Source organism: Trichomonas vaginalis, chromosome VI, assembly GCF_026262505.1.
Source record: "Trichomonas vaginalis G3 chromosome VI, whole genome shotgun sequence".
NCBI classification, from domain to species: Eukaryota; Parabasalia; order Trichomonadida; family Trichomonadidae; genus Trichomonas; species Trichomonas vaginalis.
In genome coordinates, this window is record NC_067208.1 from 14,648,277 (window position 1) to 14,670,194 (window position 21,918).

The 21,918-nt window shown below is 32.6% G+C and overlaps 9 protein-coding genes and 4 pseudogenes across 13 annotated transcripts, besides 5 other annotated features; 3 read left to right on the plus strand and 10 right to left on the minus strand.

The window, feature by feature from the left end:
• Positions 1 to 12,016: part of a mobile genetic element that runs on past the window's edge.
• TVAGG3_0865690 (protein of unknown function, DUF4106 family) lies at positions 15 to 597 on the plus strand (the record flags this gene model as incomplete). The annotated part of the gene is made up of 1 exon (XM_051249850.1): positions 15 to 597. A coding segment is annotated over one exon (583 nt), but the record flags the coding sequence as incomplete, so codon positions are not given.
• Positions 907 to 1,731, minus strand: TVAGG3_0865700 (KilA, N-terminal/APSES-type HTH, DNA-binding family; the record flags this gene model as incomplete). Its single annotated transcript, XM_051249851.1, has 1 exon — positions 907 to 1,731. One exon carries the CDS (start codon positions 1,729 to 1,731, stop codon positions 907 to 909), a length of 825 nt encoding a protein of 274 aa, XP_051085326.1.
• On the minus strand, positions 2,968 to 3,387 carry TVAGG3_0865710 (organellar and viral DNA polymerase type B; the record flags this gene model as incomplete). The annotated part of the gene is made up of 1 exon (XM_051249852.1): positions 2,968 to 3,387. A coding segment is annotated over one exon (420 nt), but the record flags the coding sequence as incomplete, so codon positions are not given.
• TVAGG3_0865720 lies at positions 4,015 to 4,334 on the minus strand (annotated as a pseudogene). The gene has a single exon. A coding segment is annotated over exon 1 (320 nt).
• On the minus strand, positions 4,531 to 4,912 carry TVAGG3_0865730 (annotated as a pseudogene). The gene has a single exon. A coding segment is annotated over exon 1 (382 nt).
• TVAGG3_0865740 lies at positions 6,299 to 6,648 on the minus strand (annotated as a pseudogene). Its single transcript has one exon. A coding segment is annotated over exon 1 (350 nt).
• Positions 8,443 to 8,673, minus strand: TVAGG3_0865750 (uncharacterized protein; the record flags this gene model as incomplete). The annotated part of the gene is made up of 1 exon (XM_051249853.1): positions 8,443 to 8,673. The coding sequence occupies one exon, from the start codon at positions 8,671 to 8,673 to the stop codon at positions 8,443 to 8,445; it is 231 nt and encodes a 76-aa protein (XP_051085328.1).
• Positions 8,718 to 9,302, minus strand: TVAGG3_0865760 (phage tail repeat-like family; the record flags this gene model as incomplete). The annotated part of the gene is made up of 1 exon (XM_051249854.1): positions 8,718 to 9,302. One exon carries the CDS (start codon positions 9,300 to 9,302, stop codon positions 8,718 to 8,720), a length of 585 nt encoding a protein of 194 aa, XP_051085329.1.
• Positions 9,321 to 9,473, minus strand: TVAGG3_0865770 (uncharacterized protein; the record flags this gene model as incomplete). The annotated part of the gene is made up of 1 exon (XM_051249855.1): positions 9,321 to 9,473. The coding sequence occupies one exon, from the start codon at positions 9,471 to 9,473 to the stop codon at positions 9,321 to 9,323; it is 153 nt and encodes a 50-aa protein (XP_051085330.1).
• Positions 9,493 to 9,894, minus strand: TVAGG3_0865780 (uncharacterized protein; the record flags this gene model as incomplete). Its single annotated transcript, XM_051249856.1, has 1 exon — positions 9,493 to 9,894. One exon carries the CDS (start codon positions 9,892 to 9,894, stop codon positions 9,493 to 9,495), a length of 402 nt encoding a protein of 133 aa, XP_051085331.1.
• TVAGG3_0865790 lies at positions 9,912 to 10,868 on the plus strand (annotated as a pseudogene). Its single transcript has one exon. A coding segment is annotated over exon 1 (957 nt).
• A 1,125-nt stretch (positions 12,017 to 13,141) lies between the features above and the next one.
• TVAGG3_0865800 (serine threonine-protein phosphatase family) lies at positions 13,142 to 13,381 on the minus strand (the record flags this gene model as incomplete). Its single annotated transcript, XM_001314536.2, has 1 exon — positions 13,142 to 13,381. A coding segment is annotated over one exon (240 nt), but the record flags the coding sequence as incomplete, so codon positions are not given.
• Positions 13,382 to 15,057: 1,676 nt separating this feature from the next.
• Positions 15,058 to 15,102: a mobile genetic element.
• A 1,936-nt stretch (positions 15,103 to 17,038) lies between these two features.
• Positions 17,039 to 17,266: a mobile genetic element.
• Positions 17,267 to 19,004: 1,738 nt separating this feature from the next.
• Positions 19,005 to 19,041: a mobile genetic element.
• Positions 19,042 to 20,211: 1,170 nt separating this feature from the next.
• Positions 20,212 to 20,249: a mobile genetic element.
• A 232-nt stretch (positions 20,250 to 20,481) lies between these two features.
• TVAGG3_0865850 (nitrile biosynthetic process) lies at positions 20,482 to 21,615 on the plus strand (the record flags this gene model as incomplete). Its single annotated transcript, XM_001314534.1, has 1 exon — positions 20,482 to 21,615. The coding sequence occupies one exon, from the start codon at positions 20,482 to 20,484 to the stop codon at positions 21,613 to 21,615; it is 1,134 nt and encodes a 377-aa protein (XP_001314562.1).
• Positions 21,616 to 21,918: the final 303 nt, after the last annotated feature.

A 21,918-nucleotide genomic window follows, 5' to 3' on the forward strand; every position in this document is an offset into this window, starting at 1 on the left:
ATTTTTCTAAAAATATGTTAGAAAAAAAGTTTGCTGACATTGACAAGAAATTTGAGAATGTTTTAAACAAGAACAAGAGGAAGTTAGAAAATGCTCAGATAAAGCCTATACATGACAAGTTCTTATTTGCTCAGAATGGTATAACAGGTCTAATTGCACCACCTGGGTCGGGTAAGACTTTCACTTATCTTAAAATGGCTGCACAACAACAAGAACTAGATGAGAAGAACCCATTCTATGAGTTAGTTGTCATTTGTAGTACTTCTGGTCAATTTGACCAAACCGTCAATTCGTTCAAAGATATTATAAAGAAGTCTAAGTTAGTATGTATAAAAGACTCTGAGTTGTTGGATTGGATAAAGAAGTACCAAAGAAGAGTTTTGAAGTATAATGCTATAAATGAGTATATAAATTCGAAGTTTAAAGACCCAAATGAGGAAATGCAGAGAATATTAGAGAAGAAACACTTCAGAAACAAACAGAAAGAGATAGAATACATTTCGAAGAAATTGCAATCTTACGATTGGAAGACTTACCCTCATAGATGTCTTCTTATCTTAGATGATTTCGCCTCTCATCCTTTGTTAAAGAACAGAGAACAAGATATGTGTCGAATTCTTAAGAAGCTCAGACACTTTAACATCTCAGTTGTCATTTGTGTACAGACAGCAAAGAGTTTAAGTAAAGATGTTAAAAGAATACTTACTGACATTATACTTTTCCCCGGATTGTCCGAAGACGATTTCATGGAACTTATGAAAGAGTCCATGGCAGGTAAGTTTGACAGACATGAACTATGGGAGAAGTACAAAGTCATACAAGACCCTCATACTTCTTTCAGAATTCATATCTACGCAAACAAAGTTCAAATTGTAAAAAGTCAAGCTTGAAAAATAAAGAGTTCATTTACTCTACTTGTTTGAAGTTGTCAAAATACTCTGTTATTTTTTCCTTTAACAATGACAAATCTTCTTTGAAGGTAAAAATTGTACAACCTTTCATATCATAGTGTGTTTGAGGTAACGTATCTTGAACTATTTGTTTCACATCTTCATTCGGTGTCATTGAAATCGGTAAGTTTTCGCGATAGAACCAATTTCTGTCAGATTTGTAAATCTTAGCAAGGTCGTAAAAGCTTTTGTTGTTTCTTCTGACTAAATGCAACATAACCATATCTTTATCTTCTTCATTTTCCATCTCTTCAGTATAAATCATATACTTATAGTTCTTTTCCTTTCCTTTTGGTACCGAACGTGGTATTCTTTTCTGAATGCTTTTGTCTTTTGCTTCAATGACTTCATCTTTTGCTTGAAGTTTCTTTTCCATCTCTTCACGTTCTTGTCTATGAATTTCGTCAAGAAGTCTGTAAATATACCAAGCATAACGAGGCGAAGCCCACATTGCAACAGCATTTACAAGAAGTCTATGTACATACCAACCTCTCAAACCATTTGGCAAATTTTTACGATTTTCATGAGTTTTAGGCGACCCCGAAAAAAGTCGGTCTCGCTGTTCTTCGCTCAAAAGTTCTTGTGTGCTTTGGTTTTTGAACCAATCGTCTGTATGTTTGGTATCTGGAGCAAAACATGCTGTCAAAATACTTTGCATTTGGTACATATCGTCTTTGACCGAACGAATGAGACGGAGTTGTTTGTTAAACTGTATGTACTCGTATTCTTCATTTATGGCTTCATGAACGATAGCAGTTGTTGTGTTCTCTGTTGTTGACATATCTGTCTTTACATACAAAATAAAAAAATAAATAAAAATAAAACTAACTTTATTTTTTTTAAGTTTGGTCATCCTTCACGGTATGACAAATATACTATATTTTACTTAAAAATATGCAAGCGGCTCATAGCTCAGTGGTATGGGCTACCTCGTTAAAGGCGTCGAAGACCTCAGTTCAAATCCCGATTCGCGCAGGTTTTTTCCTTTTATGCAGTGAAATTTCATGTACATAGGTTACTTTGGTGTTAGACCCTAGTGAAGAAAATAGAACGATATAAGTTTACATTTGTAAGGTTACTTTGGTGTTAGACCCTAGTGAAGAAAATAGAACGATATAAGTTTACATTTGTAAGGTTACTTTGGTGTTAGACCCTAGTGAAGAAAATAGAACGATATAAGTTTACATTTGTAAAGTTGGACGATAAAAATCTCTGCTACTGTCAGTAAAAGTACTGCTACTGTCAGTAAAAGTACTGCTACTGTCAGTAAAAGTACTGCTACTGTCAGTAAAAAGGAAAATTTGAGAGGGTTTTCGACGATAAAGTACTGCTACTGTCAGTAAAAGTACTGCTACTGTCAGTAAAAATACTGCTACTGTCAGTAAAAGTACTGCTACTGTCAGTAAAAGTACTGCTACTGTCAGTAAAAGTACTGCTAATGTCAGTAGCAATGGTCGAAGTCGAACCTACCGACGAGGCAATTTACCTAATTGAAATTAACGAGCTTGTTAAAGACTTCCTCAGGCAGAATGTAAAAGGCAAGCTTGTTAACGGTTAGAAACCGTATAGAACCTTCATTTTTTTCCTCAAAAATAATGTTTATGTTAGAATATTAGAAAATAACATTTTTTCTAACATAAACGTTTCACATGGTAAACGTTATTTTTACATTATGACACGAAGTGAAGGTTGACACTTCGTCAAAAAAATCCCTGAAATCATATCTTTACATACAAAAAAATACAAAAAAAATGACACTTTTTCATTAGATAACTGTTATTTTTTGACGAAGTGAACATTGACACTTCGTCAAAAAAATCCCTGAAATCATATCTTACATACAAAAAAATACAAAATAAAACTAACTTTTTCATTAGATAACTGTTATTTTTTGACGAAGTGAACATTGACACTTCGTCAAAAAAATCCCTGAAATCATATCTTACATACAAAAAAATACAAAAAAATGACACTAACTTTATTTTCTGACTTTCACAAAAGACCAAAAATAAACGCTTTACATGTATTTTTCAGCAACTTCGTCAAATAATTTTATAGCTTTATCTATCTCATCTACTTCAAACGTTTCTTTACCTTTTATGGGAGCACCATACATTTTCTCAAACTTTTCAAGTAGTTCTGTTTCTGCAGCTCTCATATCATTAACAAACACAACCTTGACTCTATTGACTGTACTGTCATATCTTTGAGTTATATTATATGTTCTTCCTATCTTATATCTCTTTGTATTGAAGTCCTTCGGTTTCTGAACGATGTAAAGTAAGCCTTCACTGCAACGTTCCGTATCGAATGAACCATATGTTATGAAGTTATATCCAACAACTGGGTCTAACCATAACAAAACTATTGGTATAAGACTTTTGTCGATGAGATATGCTGTAGTTCCATAGAATCTTACCGATATCATAAGCTCAGGATTTCTTGTCAAAATTTTCTGAGTAGAAGCAATTTTAACCCAGTCCTTCGGTCTCTTTCCAGATGGAGATAAAATGTCTGACAAAGAATATTTGTTGTATTTCTTTGAGTATCTTACGTTTAAATCACCTATTCTAACCACTTTGGTGTCATTGTCTATCTTTTTAACTGTTTCAAACTCAATGTTTGACATATATGTCTTTACATACAAAATAAAAAAATAAATAAAAATAAAACTAACTTTATTTTTTCTGTCTTAAGGAAATTCACGATTTTCATAGAGTTTTGGCGACTAAGGTTTCTTACCTACTCGCTGTTCTTCACTGTTTTCGTACGGAATCTCTTCTCTCGGTTTTCCGAGGGAAGCAAGCATATGCCCTAAAAATTATTTTACTCAGAATTTTGTTGCTGAATTCAGCAAAAATATATTTTATGTTAGAATGTTAGATCTAACATGTTTTCTAACACGTTTTCTAACATGGTCTAAAACACACAAAACTCATGAATTTTCAAGACTTCATCGAACTTAAATGTTTTGTCAAGACTTCATTGTAAATGACCAAAAATATATTTTATGTTAGCATGTTAGATCTAACATGTTTTCTAACACGTTTTCTAACATAACTATTTACAAGCGTTTTACATGGTATATGTTGCGATGGTTCATGACTTTAAACAGTTTTGTAGCTTCTATTTCTTCTTTTAGTACATCGAATGTTTTAACAATGCCGAAGGTTTTTTATATTTCTTCTTGACGTCAGATAGAAGGAAATCTTCTGCTGTTGGATAGTTTTTGTTCAGAAATGCTAACATGTCCATTTTATTTTCTGCTGGTTTTTCTGCTTCTTTCTTTAAGTCTGCATAGTCGTTTCTCATTCTTTCTATCTCTTTGACGGAGTAGTTATATCTCCTCATTGCTGCTTTACATTTAGAACATTGCGGGTTCATTTTTGCGTTATATTCTGAAACCTTACCTGCTAAAACAACTAAAGCGTCAATGGTTTTCTTTAACTCAAAAGTTGCTGGTTTTATTTGTTTGTTCCATACTTTGCCTCTTCTATCTTCATCTCTTATCTGCCATACACATTCAGCAACTAACGAAACAAAGTTGTCGTAGGTCTTAAATTCTTCAGATTTATATATGTCAGAGATGTTCTTATATACCATGTCGCAATCTTTGTCCATAACCTTATGGTTGCAATGAAATCCTAGAAACTCATAGTTTACCTTTCGTATGAACCTCTTTATTTCTACTGAGTCAGTTGCTTTGACTTCTATTTCATCGAATTCAGGAATAGTGAGTTTTTGTTGCTGAATTTCAGGTAGTTTAGGCAAATGGTCAATAATGTCCTCCATTTCATAAAGATACTGTTCATTTGTTTCATCTTTCGCACTACAGTCTAAATTACATGTTAAAAGTTCTTGCTTTATCTTCTGGATTTCTGTTTCAAAAGTATATGAAGAAGGAATGAAGCTTTTCATCTCTACTAACATAGATGTTGGATTCATGACTAAAGAGTTTGGTGCTGTAGTTGTTTGTATTGCTGTTGTGCCGATTGTTGACATTTTTATTTTTTTATACAAAATAAAAAAAATAAAAAAAATAAAACTAACTTTATTTTTTATTTCGGGAAAATTTTGTCTAAAACATTTACGATGAAATCATGACAAAACATTTACGTTCATGTTTGACAAAGCATGTACGTTCATGTTTGACAAAACATTTACGTTCATGTTTGACAAAGCATGTACGTTCATGTTTGACAAAACATTTACGCTCATTACGATGAAATCATGACAAAACATTTACGATGAAATCATGACAAAACATATACCCGACATTCTCGTCAAATACAATAAAAATGACACTTTTTCATTAGATAACTGTTATTTTTTGACGAAGTGAACATTGACACTTCGTCAAAAAAATCCCTGAAATCATATCTTACATACAAAATAAAAAAATAAAACTAACTTTATTTTTTCTGTCTTAAGGAAATTCATGACAAAACATTTACGAAGAAGTCTTGACAAAACATTTACCCGACATTCTCGTCAAATACAAAATAAAACTAACTTTTTCATTAGATAACTGTTATTTTTTGACGAAGTGAACATTGACACTTCGTCAAAAAAATCCCTGAAATCATATCTTACATACAAAAAAATACAAAATAAAACTAACTTTATTTTTTCTGTCTTAAGGAAATTCATGACAAAACATGTACGAAGAAGTCTTGACAAAACATTTACGAAGAAGTCTTGACAAAACATTTACGAAGAAGTCATGACAAAACATTTACCCGACATTCTCGTCAAATACAAAATAAAACTAACTTTTTCATTAGATAACTGTTATTTTTTGACGAAGTGAACATTGACACTTCGTCAAAAAAATCCCTGAAATCATATCTTACATACAAAAAAATACAAAATAAAACTAACTTTATTTTTTCTATCTTAAGGAAATTCATGACAAAACATTTACCGACATTCTCGTCAAATACAAAATAAAACTAACTTTTTCATTAGATAACTGTTATTTTTTGACGAAGTGAACATTGACACTTCGTCAAAAAAATCCCTGAAATCATATCTTACATACAAAAAAATACAAAATAAAACTAACTTTTTCATTAGATAACTGTTATTTTTTGACGAAGTGAACATTGACACTTCGTCAAAAAAATCCCTGAAATCATATCTTACATACAAAATAAAAAAATAAAACTAACTTTTTCATTAGATAACTGTTATTTTTTGACGAAGTGAACATTGACACTTCGTCAAAAAAATCCCTGAAATCATATCTTACATACAAAAAAATACAAAATAAAACTAACTTTATTTTTTCTATCTTAAGGAAATTCATGAAAATTCATGAGGTTAGAAAACGTGTTAGATCTAACATTCTAACATAAATTATATTTTTGGTCCGGGAACAACTTTCTCTCAATTGGAGCTGTGGCATACTCTTTGCGTAAGCGGTTCAGACCTTCTTCGAACTCTTGGTCTCTCTTCGATTTGGATTGAGATTGGAATTGCTGGGGTGGAGCTTGCTGGAACATCCAAGGGTTGGGGAAGTAAGGCATAGGCAGAGGAGGGTAGTTCGGGAAGCCTTGTGGTGGGTAGTAACCTTGAGGTGGAAATTGGTAGTAATTTGGTGGAGGGACTTGCTGGAACTGAGGTTGCTGAGGAGACTGTTGTGGTTCTTTAGGTTCCTCTGTTTGGGAATGGACTGGGTTGGTGGGACGTGGGACATTCGTTTGTGTCCTGTCAGAAGGAAGAACTTTTCCTGTTGGAAGGAAAAACTTTTCCTGTTGGAAGGAAAAACTTTTTCTGTCGGAAGGAAAAACTTTTTCTGTCGGAAGGAAAAACTTTTTCTGTTGGAAGGAAAAACTTTTTCTGAAGTTCGACCAAAAAGTTCTCAATTTTCGAAAATTTGAATGGTTTACGGACGGACAACTGGAAAAATTTTTTCTGTCGGAAGGAAAAATTTTTTTCTGTCGGAAGGAAAAACTTTTTCTGTCGGAAGGAAAAACTTTTTCTGTCGGATGGAAGGACTCGGAATGCCAGAAGGATTTGACGAGGCAGTTTACCTAATTTAAATAAACGACTGCGTAAAAGACTACTTGCGCAAGGTCATGAAGCCCCAAGGTCAAGTTCACCACTATTTCTGGAAGGGCTGTCTTGAATCTCGAGACTTCGACTGGAATTCCAATTCAAATACCAGACGGGACAGCCTACGACGACATAAAGCAAGCAAAGAAAGAAGCTCGTGTTAAGTTCCTAAACAAACGTCCTTGGATACTACTTCAAACAAGGAGAACCCCACCCATATGAAATTGGCAATTCAGTCTCTCTTCGCTTCTCGGGTCAACCATTCTACATAACCTGTGAAGGCGACATCCAACCAGTTCAGTAAACCTTAACGTTTAATGCACTTTTTTATGTTTTTTGTGAAAGTGTCAAAAAATAAAATTGTTTTCATGAGTTTTCTACGATATTAGAAAAAATGTTATTTTCTAATATCTTCACATTCAATACTTTTTCAGCACTTTTCCGTAGTTATATATGAAAGAACAATTCGAGATAAAAGTCATAGTACAATGGAATAATATGTTGCACACCATTTGTTGTGAACAAAACTTGAAAGTCAGAGAAACTGTTACTAGGTGGTTCGTAGAATTTAGAAGCAAAGTCATAAAAGTCCTTACAATACATAGAAAACTATTGTTGCTTGAACTGAAACTTGCATGACACATAACATTTTGAGGGTCAAACACGTTTCTATAAACTGTCAAATCTGCTGGTGGAAGTATAAATTGAAATGGACCATCTGGTGGTAATGGTTCGTTCTGGTTTAGTAACCGAAGAAATTGTGCCCAAGAACGTTTGTCTACTTTCCAAAATAAAAACTCTGTATCTCTTGGAGGGTTAATTTCAATCTTTTGAAAATGAAACGGTGGAGTTCATCTTGTCATATTCTAGTTTCAGATAGTATGTTCCATTTAGTAAAGAGTCGTATTTTTCTTGAAATTCCCAATAATATTTGTTCATTTGAGTTTGAAAGTCATTTAGAGTTTTCTCAAGACTTTCGTCTGAACGAACTGTAAAGATTCTCATTTCGTCAAATTTGTCTATTAGACCATCAGAACCTTTATACTGCCCATGAAAATATACTGCGAACATAAATGCGTTAGTTCTATTTGAAAACAAAACTCTTCTAAATCCTATTGCCTTTGCATCTGAAGGACTTTGAAGCCAACGAATTGGATAGTCAACCTGTAATGCTCGGGATGAAATTTCTTCATCTGAAATAGTCCTACCAGCATTTGTAAAGATATAGTCTAACGGTTTTTGTATCTGCTACTTTTGTTCTTTGTTTTTCAACCTGAAGCATTTAATATATGTAAAAATATATTGTTTTAAAATGGTATGCCATTTCATATTTCTCATCTAACAAACAAGTTTCCCAACGGTCTTCTCCAACAAACTCAGCGTACATTTCAAATAAAATTAAAAAATGTCACTTTTTTAAAATAAATTTTTTACTTCATGCAATGTTTAACACATCGAAAGGCATGTCCATAAGACGTTCTTCTTCTAACCTCTCTAGTCTGTTTGGATAATTGGCACGTGCTGTTTCCAAATCCATTTCGTAGCGAAGACCAGACAATTTGTCATAGACTTTTATGGGTCTTCCCTTCCTATATTTAAAATTCTTCGAAACTCTCCAACCATATCTTTGTAACTCTGCTTTTATTCTAGCAGATTTTCTATCCATTCTATATGGGGGCATTTTTATAAAAATAAAAAATATTTTTTTCTTTACTTAACATAACCGCCTGCTGCCATAAGTCTTTGACGCCAACCCATACCAGCTAATGAAGGTTGACTTGGTTTAGTTTCCAAACTAAACTTTGGTTTTGGTTTATCTTCAGTTTTTGGTTTTTCTTCTTCTATCGGTTTTTCGTCACTTTTCGGTTTCTCTGACTTTACTTCACTTGCAGGAACAGTTGTGTCGTCAACATCTTCATAAATATCATATGCCATTTGTTTTTGTTTTCCTTTCAACTTTTTGTGTTTGTTGTAAAGTTTAGAATATTTCGACTCTAAGTCAATGAGATGTTCTATAATGAACTGTTGGTCAGTGAAGTAAACTTTTCCATCTGTTGTCTCGAAAGCTCCTTCAGACTTCAATATTTTATTTGTGAGAGTCTGTTTCTTTTTTGAGATACTTGCCGTTCCATTTTTATGAAAAGTGACTTTGTAGTTAGGGTTTGTATTTCCAGACCTGGCACTTTCTATTATTGAATTTTTCTCTTCATCTGTAAGTTCTTTGACAGGTTTTGACAATGGTTCTGAACTTTTTGTTTGTGGTGTCAAATCTACCGTTTCAACTTCTTCGGTCATTTCATCTCAGTAAAAATTTTAGTTTGGTTTGTTTTCAACTGGTTGTTGTTGTTTTTTAAGTCGGTCTAAAACTTCCTGAGGTATAGGAAGAACTTGACAAACACGTTGTGTAACTGCTGGAAGCCGACAAATCCATCTTGAACCCATTTGTCTCAATGCTGTATTGTTCATTTCATCTCAGTAAAAAACTTTACATTCCCCACGTTTGAGGCGGTTGAGGTTGGTTATTGTTTACCCATTGTTGTGCATGGTTATATCCTCTGTTAAAGAATCTTTCACCTTGGTCCATATAGTGTCCTGCTTGGTTATAGTAGTCATTTGCTTTGTTATAATAGTTTCCTGCTTGTCTTCCTACATTGTCCATCCATCCTTGAACTTTTCCTCTTGTTTCAGGATTTGGAATAAGATTTGTTGCATCTCGTGCTACATCCCAACCTTTCTGTACAGTTTGTATAATAGGTTGTGCTTTCTCTTTAAGTATACCTAATGTACTCAAAATCTTCCTTCCAACTCCAAATACACCTCTGGCTATTGTTCCCACTGCGGGCAAAAATCTGGATGCAACTCCTGCTAATGCGCCAAATAAACCCATTTCTTATAGGATAAAAAATGACGAATCCAAACAAGGACCCCTATGTTTCTAAAGCGACAAAGAAAGCACTCATGATAAAAATCTTTAGTTCAACACCAAATGCTTGGTTTATGGATATCTTGGAAAACATTCCGAGAGTTAGAACAGATGGACCACCATACTGGCTAATATTTGTCGGTCAAAACACAAGATACTGTGAAGCCATACCATTATGGTCCAAAAATATTTTAGATGTGAAAACTGCTTTGACAATATTCGTTGACAAATATCCAACAAAACTGACATCTGACTGTGAAAGTTCTTTCAAATCAGATGATGTAAAAAACTATCTGCGTTCAAAAAATGTAAACCAATATTTCATTGTCGACCAAAACCATTCTGCTCTTGGTGTCATTGACGGTTGTATAAAAATGTTAAGAGACTTAAAACCAACCACAAGGTGGTGAAGCAAATGAAATGTCATATGACGACAAATATAGACACTTCTCCATGGCAAAGATGAGACAAGTTTTAAATATTTACAATAGCCGTAAACAAAAAGGTTTGGGAAACCACTCCCCCGAAGAAATGAAAAACAACCCTGACTTAGAGAAAGACTATATATTTAATAATTTAGTCAAAGAGACAAACAAGAAAGAATGCCGGGCTTCAAACTTCAGAAAGGTGACAAAGTAAAAATAGAAATACCTAAACGCGACCCATATGAAAATACTATTGACTATGACAACAATGGGAACCCGACAGGTACTCACATTCGTGTTCGTAAAAATAGAAGAAAGTATACAAGAGAATATTATGAAGTTTTAGGCAAACATGGCAAAATGTACACACTGCAAGCAGAAGATAAAACTACTATTGTCAGACCTCGTTTCAAACTTGTCAAAGTTCAAGGTGGTATACTTTCAAAGACAGTTCCTAACAAATATAAGACAACTCCTGACGAATATGCTAAAGAAGTTGAAAATGACGACTAAGCATTTCTATACCATGCGTAAACTGTCATGTAAGGTGGCATGTATTCTTTACTTCTGTCCCGTTGTTTTGCGTATATCCTGAAACGCGATGTGTATGGATTCCTCCTACATCAGTGTTATTCCAGTAACAATTATAGCAAACTTAACGTCCTCTTTAACATCATATCCTTTACCTTTTGTCATTCCTGACCAATCCCAAAATCTATGACTATGCAAACCTGCTTGAGATGTACTTAAATTTTATGTAGTGACTGTGTGCAGGTAAATTTTCACCTGAAATCGTTTTACTTCACCTGTTTCCTTTGAAGAGTTTGACAATACAAAAACCTGTCGACTATTTTGAGTCCAAGTTTCCAAAACCAGAACTGTTTCTGGATTTGTTGAGTTCATTGACGTATAAATAGAGCCTATAGGATATAATGTTTGAAGTATTTCTGTCTTTAATGTTTGAAGCTCTTTTTTGTCTGCTTTCTTGTCATATAAATCTTGAGCAGTGAATTTAATATTATTCATTCATCCTTCATGACATAAACATCTTTACATCTAATGTTTCTCATCGTCGTTATGGTCGTCATCGATGTTAAACCTTGTGGAAAGTTAGGAGGTTTACAATATAATGCATCCCCACCAGTTTCTTTCAACCGTTTCCTTCAATACTTTCTATAGCAACAGTTGTAAAACTTGTATGTGTATGGTTCTTGTCTGCTTTCTTCTCAAGGCTAACGTTTAAGTCTGTTATTTCAGATATAGAATGTGTATGTCCAACGGCACTTTTCCTGTTTAAGGTTTCTTGTAAGTTTGTAATATTTGTAATGGTATGTGTATGGTTCTTGTCTGCTTTCTTTTCAAGGCTAACGTTTAAGTCTGTTATTTCAGATATAGAATGTGTATGTCCAACGGCACTTTTACTGTTTAAGGTTTCTTGTAAGTCTGTTATTTCAGATATAGAATGTGTATGAGTCTTTTTAGAATATTCGTTTTCAGCTCTCGTCACTTCACTTGACATTTTATTGTCAACATATGTTTTGTCTGCTAGTTCAGATGAGTATGTTCTTTTGTTGCATAAGCATTGTTAGCTCTTTCTTCTTCTTTTGCTATTGCATCGTCTACATATTCTTTGTCAGCTTTGTTGTCAACATCTTTTTCAAAAGAAGTTCATTTATAGGTTTCTCGTTTAAAGTTCCTTTTGTTGGATTTATACATACAGTATGGTTCTTTTGTCTTGAAACAGAAACTCATCTGTCATTGGGTTTATTGTCAGTTTTAAGTTTCCTTCTTTCAATGACTCAGATATCTTAGAATAGTTTGAAAAGTTTGTTGTGTTCTTATTTAGAGCTTGCATAATGAGTTGTCGGTTGTGTTGTATTTCTCTCATGGAAGCAATATCTTTCGACATTTTTATTCTAGATAAAATATGCTTCCAATAGAAAAAGAAAATTCAAGAGTTGCTACAACTAAACCATTAGATGAACTTTTTACTAATGTCGGTCAAAAGTTTGAGACAGAGACCGTTAAAGCATGAAGGCTATCGTTTTGACTACCATTAAGATGGCTAAGAGACCCATCTGTCACAAAAGCTATTGGCTTTCGTAGAATGAAGTTTGTGTCTGTAGAAGATAAAAGTTTTCCATTTATTGTAAGGTTTCATATAGATTATATATCTGAAGGGAAAACGAAAAATGTGGGAAGAAATTGAGCTAATACAAGTTGACCTTTCATCTTCTCTACAGGACTGCGTTAAAAAATATAGAAGATAAAATAAATTCATGTTATGCAAAATATGCTGATGAATATGCAAATACCGAGAGCACACTTTATGTGAGAATTGTATATGACAAACAAAATTCACAAGTGTCATTTCAAATCTACGAAAACAATCCAAATAAAGACGAACAAATATATACAGAATTCACTGCAATGTCATGGTATTATTTGCAAAGAATGTTAATCAGAAAGTCGAACTTCCTTTAGCAAATATTTACAGTCGATATGCAAGAGATGAACCATATTTTATTTAAAGATGTTTTCGACCCAGCTGCTATTATTGTTCATGCTTCATTTTCTGGCGCCCAAAACTCTTTCTTATGCTTGGCAAATGACTTTTACGAAAACCTACAAGTTATACGAACCACCAAGTGGAAGTATTTCAGACTTTCAAGTATGGTTTACTACAGATGGAAGAAAAAGAATAATTCCATTATATACCATTGCGTTTTACTTAGAACTTAGTTTCATATACAACTACTATCGAACGGTAAAATATAATTTTTTATATACGGTTGAGGTGTTGGATTTGGTTGCCAACTAGACTGTGGTGCAGGTTCAGGCTGTTGTATAACAGGAGCTTGTTCTTCTGGTTCAGGGTCTTTAGGTATAATACCAACAAACTGACCTACCCTTTTACCAATATTTTTGACTCCGTTCCAAATTCCTCTTCCTACGGTTTTTATTCCATTCCATATACCTCTTCCAACATTTCGAAAGAAGTTTCCTATCTTACTGAAGAAACCCATTTTACTATATGTAAAAATCTAATGTCCGCCTAGTCTCTTACGTTTCCTGTTGAGTTCCATAGCATTCTTTAACTGGAGCTCATACATTCTGTTTCTCCTCTGGTAGAAAACATATTCTGGGTCAACTCCTGTGTTCGCGTCATCTGCATAAAGTTGTTTATATCCCACTTCAGGGTTTGTATAAAACTCTTTCCATTCATATTTGCATACCATGGTGGCAAACCTAACGCAGCGTCATTTGACATGGCAGTTTGCATTTGTACATCTGTTGGCACTTTGACCATAGTTTGCCATTGCAGTTGTATTCTAACTTCATTTGGAATATTCTCTGGGTTTGGTTGTCCAGGTTGCTGTGCATTCGCTAAGTTCTGTGCGTCCATTTAATATTAGATAAAAATATCTCTTACGAGTACATATACTGAACATTTTGCAGGCATTGGTTCATCTTCATATTCTCTGTACTTTTCTGCCACGTCAAATAAATAAATGACACAATGGAAAAACCTAAAACAAGTAGTCCTATTTTCAAACCACATTTACTTACTAATAAAATTTTCTTTGTTATGACACTTTCTCCGGTTTATAGGACCTCTCTCATATATTCTATTTTGTCATATTCTAAACTCATAGTCATGTATGTCCTCTAACCATCTCATAAACGGTTTCCAAACCACTTTTATCGGATGTAAAGTAAAAGCATGGATGGTTATGTAAAACGTCTAAAGTTTCTAAAGAGTCTCTCAAAGTCCAGTTCTACTTGGTATTGAAAATCCCATGTGTTATAGAACGGCGGGTTCCACTATAAAGAAACATTTTCCTTGTCTTTATATTTTTCATACAACTCTGTCCAATAACATCTCACCAAACTCTATACCCTCAATATATTTTTTCTATGTCCTCTTTGAAAACATTTGTATAGTTAAGATATAAAACTTTTGACATAAGTGTTTCAATGTCATGAAACTCTTATAGCACCACTATATAATAGTCTAGCAGATATACTATCCCAGTCTATATATTCTGCTTTTTTCAAAATCTCTCTCACAATATTTTTCTTATCTAATGGTATACGTTCCATCTTACCTATAGGTATCTTTTCTTTTAACTCTTTCAATATCTTTGTTTGTGTCTGGAATATGTTTGAGACGGTCCATATAGTTGTCGAAAGTCATTGCATATTCTTTGATCTGGAATATTGTATGCACAAATGGGATATATAGAAACTTCCACCGAACAAATCTACAAATGTTAGACCATTCGGTAGTTTCTTAAGTTCTCTCAATATAATATCTTTACATTTACTCTTATTCCAAAGAACGGTAACGGTGGTTTGTAAAATTCATTTATATATAATTAATAAAATGTTTTTCCTGAAAAGTGACAGAAAAGTGACAAAGCATGAAACATATATAATTTGTGAAAAGCGACACATTATATAATGTTTTCGACCCAGAAGAAGGCTTCTTCCCAGAAGCAATGGAGGAAGAAGAAGAGTCCTCCGAATTCACACCAGAAGACTAACAATTTTCCGAATAAAAACTTCATTTATACTAAACATCTTCGGGGCTAGAGGGCACGAAGTGCCTGGAAGCCCCACTACCTTTTTTTTTTTAATATTATAGCTTATATTACACTAATATTATATCTTTAATTATAAGTCATGAAAACTCTTATTGATGGATATATTCAATTTTAAAAATTGAAAGGGTGGGACTGGAGCCTTTACTAAGATTTGATAAAATTTTTTATATGAAAAATATCTTAAAAATTCAGGAAAATAAATGCTTATGTGCAAATGAATGATATTTGAGAACATTTCATAAATATGCAATTGAATGATTTTAATTAACGAACTCGTCTAATGTTAAATGAGGGATGATAAAATGCATCAGAATGAGGCTTTGTCTGAACATTATTTGTTATAACTTCACAAATATCTGATGAAAAGTGAGAAAGTTTTTGAATAGAAGATGTATTTTGAACATTATTTGTTGTAACTGATTGAAATGTTTTATCAATTCTGTCACAGAAAGAATCTTTAACTGTAATTGAACCAGATTCATCTTGATAAAATTCTACTCCTGGCCCTGTGTTTCCAAGAAATGAACAGTTTTCAATAAGAACAGTTGAATATGTTGAATACAATGTTCCATAATAAGATTTTTTGTGTTCATTATTCAAAACATTACAAAAAATTAAATTAAAGTTACGACGACGATTTAATCCTAAAATTACATAATTTGATGTTGTGTTACAAAATGATGAATATGTTACGTTACATAGACTTACACTCGGTGACAGATATATTCCTGAGTTATCATTTGCTTCACATAAACTTGTGTTAATTGATTTAACTTCAATATTTCCACTAAAAAATTATTTGTACTATCTTCTTCTAAATTTCCGCATTCATAAAAAGAACTTTCGTAAAGATAATTTTTATAATTTTCACTAATATGTAAGTTAACATATGAATGATGTCCAAGATTATAGTTTGTTTTTGATTTGTAACCACATGTTCGGTATTGGACAATGGAACTGAAACAACTAAAGTAGATAGATCCACCATCTGTATCACTACTGCAGCTATTAAATGAACAATCAGAGCTAAGAAACTTATTGTTGTCATTCGTAAAATAAATAGCACTTTTAGTTGTAATATCAATGAATATACAGTTGTATAAGAAACATTTATTTTCTTTTGACATTACCTCAACATTTTTACCTGAAATAACATCTGAATTTGGAGGATTTCCGTAAAAGCGTTCCCAAATTTCATCTGAAGCTTGATCAGAGTGTAAATTCTTTATATTTGAAAAGGGATTTGGTTCTATTGTCAGTAAATTCTTTAAAGAGTGGGGAACAAAAGTACCCATGGGTTAAAGTTGTTTCGATCCAACATACAGTATCATAGTTATACTGAAGCAACAACATGTCCTCACATAAACAAATAATTCCTTCACTCATAATTACTGATTTTAAATCTTATTTTAAGTTCAAATTTCAAAACGTACTATTTACTTACAGTATCATAGTTATACTGAAGCAACAACATGTCCTCACATAAACAAATAATTCCTTCACTCATAATTACTGATTTTAAATCTTATTTTAAGTTCAAATTTCAAAACGTACTATTTACTTACAGTATCATAGTTATACTGAAGTAATAAAGTATTGCGCGAAATGTTGATAAGTTTCAAAAACAATTTGTAGTATGTTCAAGTATATTAGAGTTTAATAATATGTGATAACATCGACTGCAAACAATCGATATCAATATTTAAAATTTTCGAGGTTTTTTTGACTGATAGCAATTGCTTTGGACACCTAGAATGAAGTTCTCCTTGGTAAGTTTCTCCAAATTTTTTCCATTTTAGAAAAGGCCTATGCAATTTTCTAGAAAATGATAACGTTTTTTTCAATTCTCGATTTTTTTTTTGGAAAAATGAGGTTAATTTTTTTGAAAATTTATAATTTAGAGAGAAATAAACCATTTTCATTGTCTTACAAATCGATAAAACCTTTTTATTTTTGTTATTCTATAATATTTCTACTAAAATATATCACTTATACAGCAAAATCATATAACTATTTTTCAAAGATATAGAAAAGAAGAATATATTCCTAAATTATAAATCAGTCATAGTTTACTATCAAAGAGCCAGAGAACCACATCTGCATTAACTTGTGCTGAAGTTTTTTGGATTTCCTTTCTCATTTGAGGAAAATCCAGATAACTTCAGCACAAACGAATTACAGACATATTCTCTCGCTCTTTGTGGGCCAAGTACCACAACTACATTACACTAGGGCAGAGTTCTTCCGAGGCCTCTCATCATATGAGAGACTTCGGAAGAACTCTGCCCTATTCGATTAATTACAGAATCCTAGACCTTTTGGGACCAGGAAAGAGTAGTAAGAGTACTTTAAGGCAATGCTCATTACGAAGTCTCTCATCGAATGAGAGATTTCGTAATGAACATTGTCCATTTCAAGCAAATTTACTCCCCTAACACTCGGTGGTTAAGGAAGTAGTACTACAGTCAACGAGGGCAATAACGTATAACTAATATCGACAGAAGCACAGCAACTACGCAGCCTAGCTACGCTATCCTAGCATCTAGGCTGCATAGTTATTGTGCTTCTGGCTTGCGAAACCCTCATGGAAGACCGATTGGAGATCTCCCGCCGAAATCACTTGCTGATATGGATGGAACAGCACTATGATTGGCCAGATCAAAGGCTGAGTAGCATCCCAGCAAGTGGATAGTCGGCGGTGACTCCAAAAAAAAAAAAACCGAACCCAGTTTAAACTAAGTCGCCAAATCTTTACCAATTTTGATTGAGACGAATAGACCAAAAATCTAAGGTTATTTTTCAAAAAAATTTTAAGCCATTTACCAACTACTCTCCAAAAATCCACCCCATAAGGTGAGGGTTGGGTAGGAACATAAATTCTACAGTTTCGTGAAAAAGGTGTCGAAGACAAGAAAAAGCTGTCGAAGTTTCAATAAATGATATATTAATGATAAACACCATGATCATAATCTATTTAGTATGAAATGAAACAAATTTAATCACATTTGAGAAATCAAAATTTTATTCTTTCAATTCATTCTCCTTTATAAGAATATATTAAAAGTTGTGCAATAAGACCGTGAGCAATGCTTTCAATTTTTACTTCCTCCTTTTTAATTTTTTACTTCCTCTTTCACCTCTCAATTTTACTTCCCCATTTCATTTTTCATGTTGTTCGGAGATGAGGGTGCCTGATCATGATCAGAGAAGAACCATATGAAGAGAAAGCATCAACGCAAGATGGATTTCCATCTCGGACTACTCTTGTTGATTTAATTGAAATTATTGCGAATTTTCATCAAAGCGGGGATATTATTAATAATTAACTATCTTCTCAAATGTGCATTGTAATGATACCATTTTCACTGCCTATAATCTGAAGAATTTCTGATATTTCTTGAAAATTCTTCGAATTTTCAAGAAATCTGCATGAAACGGGACATCATTAAATATATATGCATAGATTTGATAGGAAACAAAATTGTAGGCTGGGAACGCATTCAGATATTTGATCAATTGTTAGGAATCAGATTTCAGGTTGAAATCAAAGGTAGACCAGCAAAATTTTTACCAATAATTTTTGATTTTGGCTATGGATACTTACTATATAGGGGATGGATATTTGATGTGCGAAGTATCGCATGAAAGTTATCGGGCCGATTTTGAGATATTATTATTAAAAATTATATTCAATGTCTTGCTCACTAAATATATTCTTTTGAGATGTGAAATGTGTTCACGGTTTAAATTTTGAATATTACAAATTTTTCAGAAAATTTAGTATATATTCTTTAATTGTCATTAGATAACATGAATATTTTGGTACATCACACGCAAGTTAGAGTTTGTGTAGTTGTGTGTTTCTTCACAACTGTAAAAAATATCATAATTCGTAACTTTGGAAATATGATTGAGTTGATTTTTGATTATTCTAATAATATTGTTGAAATCATTTGAGAACTTCTTACATTAACTAAATAATGAATGGTACCCACCGAACTGAAAAGTGGAGAAATAAAAATTAAATTTCTCAAAAATATTGTAATAAACAGAAATTCATCAAAAGTGACAGCTCTCAATTTTTTGACATTTGTAAATTCTAAATTAAATGAGAAAAATGAAATAATACTAAGCATAATACAATATTCTAGATTTAATTATAATTAGGAAAAAGTTAGTTTTGAGAGTACTTTTCATAGGCATATAGAATGAAATCTTCTGAAAAATAATATCACATAAACTCATATTATTTTCTAATATATAACTATTTTATATAAAAATCAAATTCAATGATCTTAAAAGCGAAGGATAAACCTCAAAATTTACGAATATAATGAGTGGGAATATAATGCTTATCTATCATAAAACCATATGAAATATCAATTTTTGCTTTACGCCTAATTTTTGACGACAATTAGCAAAAAATGTTAAAATGTTAACACTCAGTCCATTTGAATATGAAAAATAAAATTGACTTTGATTAAATGTTTTATTTATCATGCATTCTTCTTGCGACAAAGATTTGAATAAAAGTTCAAAAAAATAAGATAGCTTAAAAAAATATACGGTAGTGTTTACTAATAGATGAATAGTATATAAATTCTATTAAAATGGATTTGATCCAAAAAATATATAAAATTTGATCATAAATAAAACGTTTTAAATTACTTCTTCATTTAAATTATAACAATTATTTTTGGTTTTATATTTTTTTGGATCAAATCCATTTTAATAGAATTATATACTATTCATCTATTAGTAAACACTACCGTATATTATTTTTAAGCTATCTTATTTTTTGAACTTTTATTCAAATCTTTGGTCGCAAGAAGAATTGCATGATAAATAAAAACATTTAATCAAAGTCAATTTTATTTTTCATATTCAAATGGACTGAGTGTTAACATTTAACATTTTTTGCTAATTGTCGTCAAAAATTAGGCGTAAAGCAAAAATTGATATTTCATATGGTTTTATGATAGATAAGCATTATATTCCCACTCATTATATTCGTAAATTTTGAGGTTTATCCTTCGCTTTTAAGATCATTGAATTTGATTTTTATATAAAATAGTTATATATTAGAAAATAATATGAGTTTATGTGATATTATTTTTCAGAAGATTTTGTGTTCTTCTTCAAAATTTTATTTTTTATTAAAAAGAATCTTTACAAAATATACATTTACTTTAATTAATATTTAAAAACGTGCTCTATCAAAAGTTCCAAAAATTCAATATTTTAGCTTTTCTGAGGTGTCACTTTTGATGAATTTCTGTTTACAACAATATAAGATTCCTTGTTATTGGAAATTGTTTATTCATCATGTTTTTAGCATTTGTGACGTTTACAAAACTGACCAAACATAGGAAATAAAAGTGACATCAATCAAAATCAGGCATTTTGATATGACCTTCGATAAACAGTTAGAATATTTCACTAATTTCTCTGAATTTTGACGAAGGTTCTGAAATTTCAATTGGCAAAAACGATGGTTTTTAACACATTTTTTATCAACAATGGGAAATGACCATCAAAGCCATTATTATGCACGCTTCGGGAATGAGGAAATGAAAGGGGAGTTATCTTCACCATTCGTCCAATATGAACAGAAATGCAACAACAAGCTTCTAAAAATGTCGTTTTATGGTCTATGGTCGGTTTACCAGCCGTACGGAGTAACTCCCACTCCCAGAGTTGGTCATTTCCATTCCTATGATCCAGATCGCGCTTTAGTTTACGTTGGCTATGGATGCCAAGAAGGATGCAAACTCCAAAACGATGTTTGGGCTCTAGAAACTACTACCCAGAAATGGCATCATATTGAAGTGAAAGGCTATCACGCATCACCACGAACTGGCTGCAGTGGTGTATTTTGGAGAGGCCATATTTTGGTGTATGGCGGTTACACAGAAGAAGAGTATGTTGGCGATTTACATGCAATTTCTTGTGAAGATGGAAATTGTGAACAACTACATACTACAGGAGAAGTCCCTCCACCAAGACAATACCCAATTTTGGGTGTATACGAAAACAGATTTTATGTCTGGGGTGGATATAATGGTACATATCCCTCAGATCTTTATGTTCTCGACCTTGATACATTGGTCTGGAAATCCTATAAGACAAATATTCAAGGAAGATCATCAGCTCCATATACAGTCGTCGGAAGCGACATTTATAGCTATGGAGGCTCTAAAACCGCAACAATGCTACACATTGACATGACTACAAACACAGTAGAAGAGATTTCAGGTGGTGGATCTCCACCACAGCCAGATTCAGTAAACGCAGGAATGGCTGCAACACCAGATACAATTTATTGGTTCGGAGCTATTCCTAATGCAGAGTTTGGTTTCGTTTATGCTTACGATATATCTAGAAAATGGTGGTTTATCTTCCATGTTCGTCCTGATGGAGATACAGTCGGAATGGCTGATGGAAGAGTTGACAGTTTCGGATTGTTCCAACTACCTCTTATTCAATACCATACAATGCAATACGAGTCAAGAACAAGAACAGTTCTTTGCGTTCTTGGAACTCCTCTGAAAAATCCACCTCCAACAGTTGCTGTCCAACTCGGAGATGCAATTCCTGCAATTCATCTTCGTCAAGATATGCTTGATGCTTTGCCTCATGTTAGTGAGGCATAAAATATTATATTATTTATTAGTGAATAAATAACAATGTTTATGTTCAATATAAATCTTACATCTTTTGATTTGAATTGTTGCCTAATGAACTATATTATATCAAACAAATTAATTAAAAAATGATGCTAATACCATTAGTTAATAGACTTACTAATCATTTTTCGCCTCCAGTATGGATAAATATTATGCTAAATTTGGAATTCATTGCTATTACAAAGTAATTGTTCCATATTCAGCAAAGGTTTTGAAAATCAGAGATATATTACTGAAATAACTATAAGACTACTTGAGAACATGGGGATA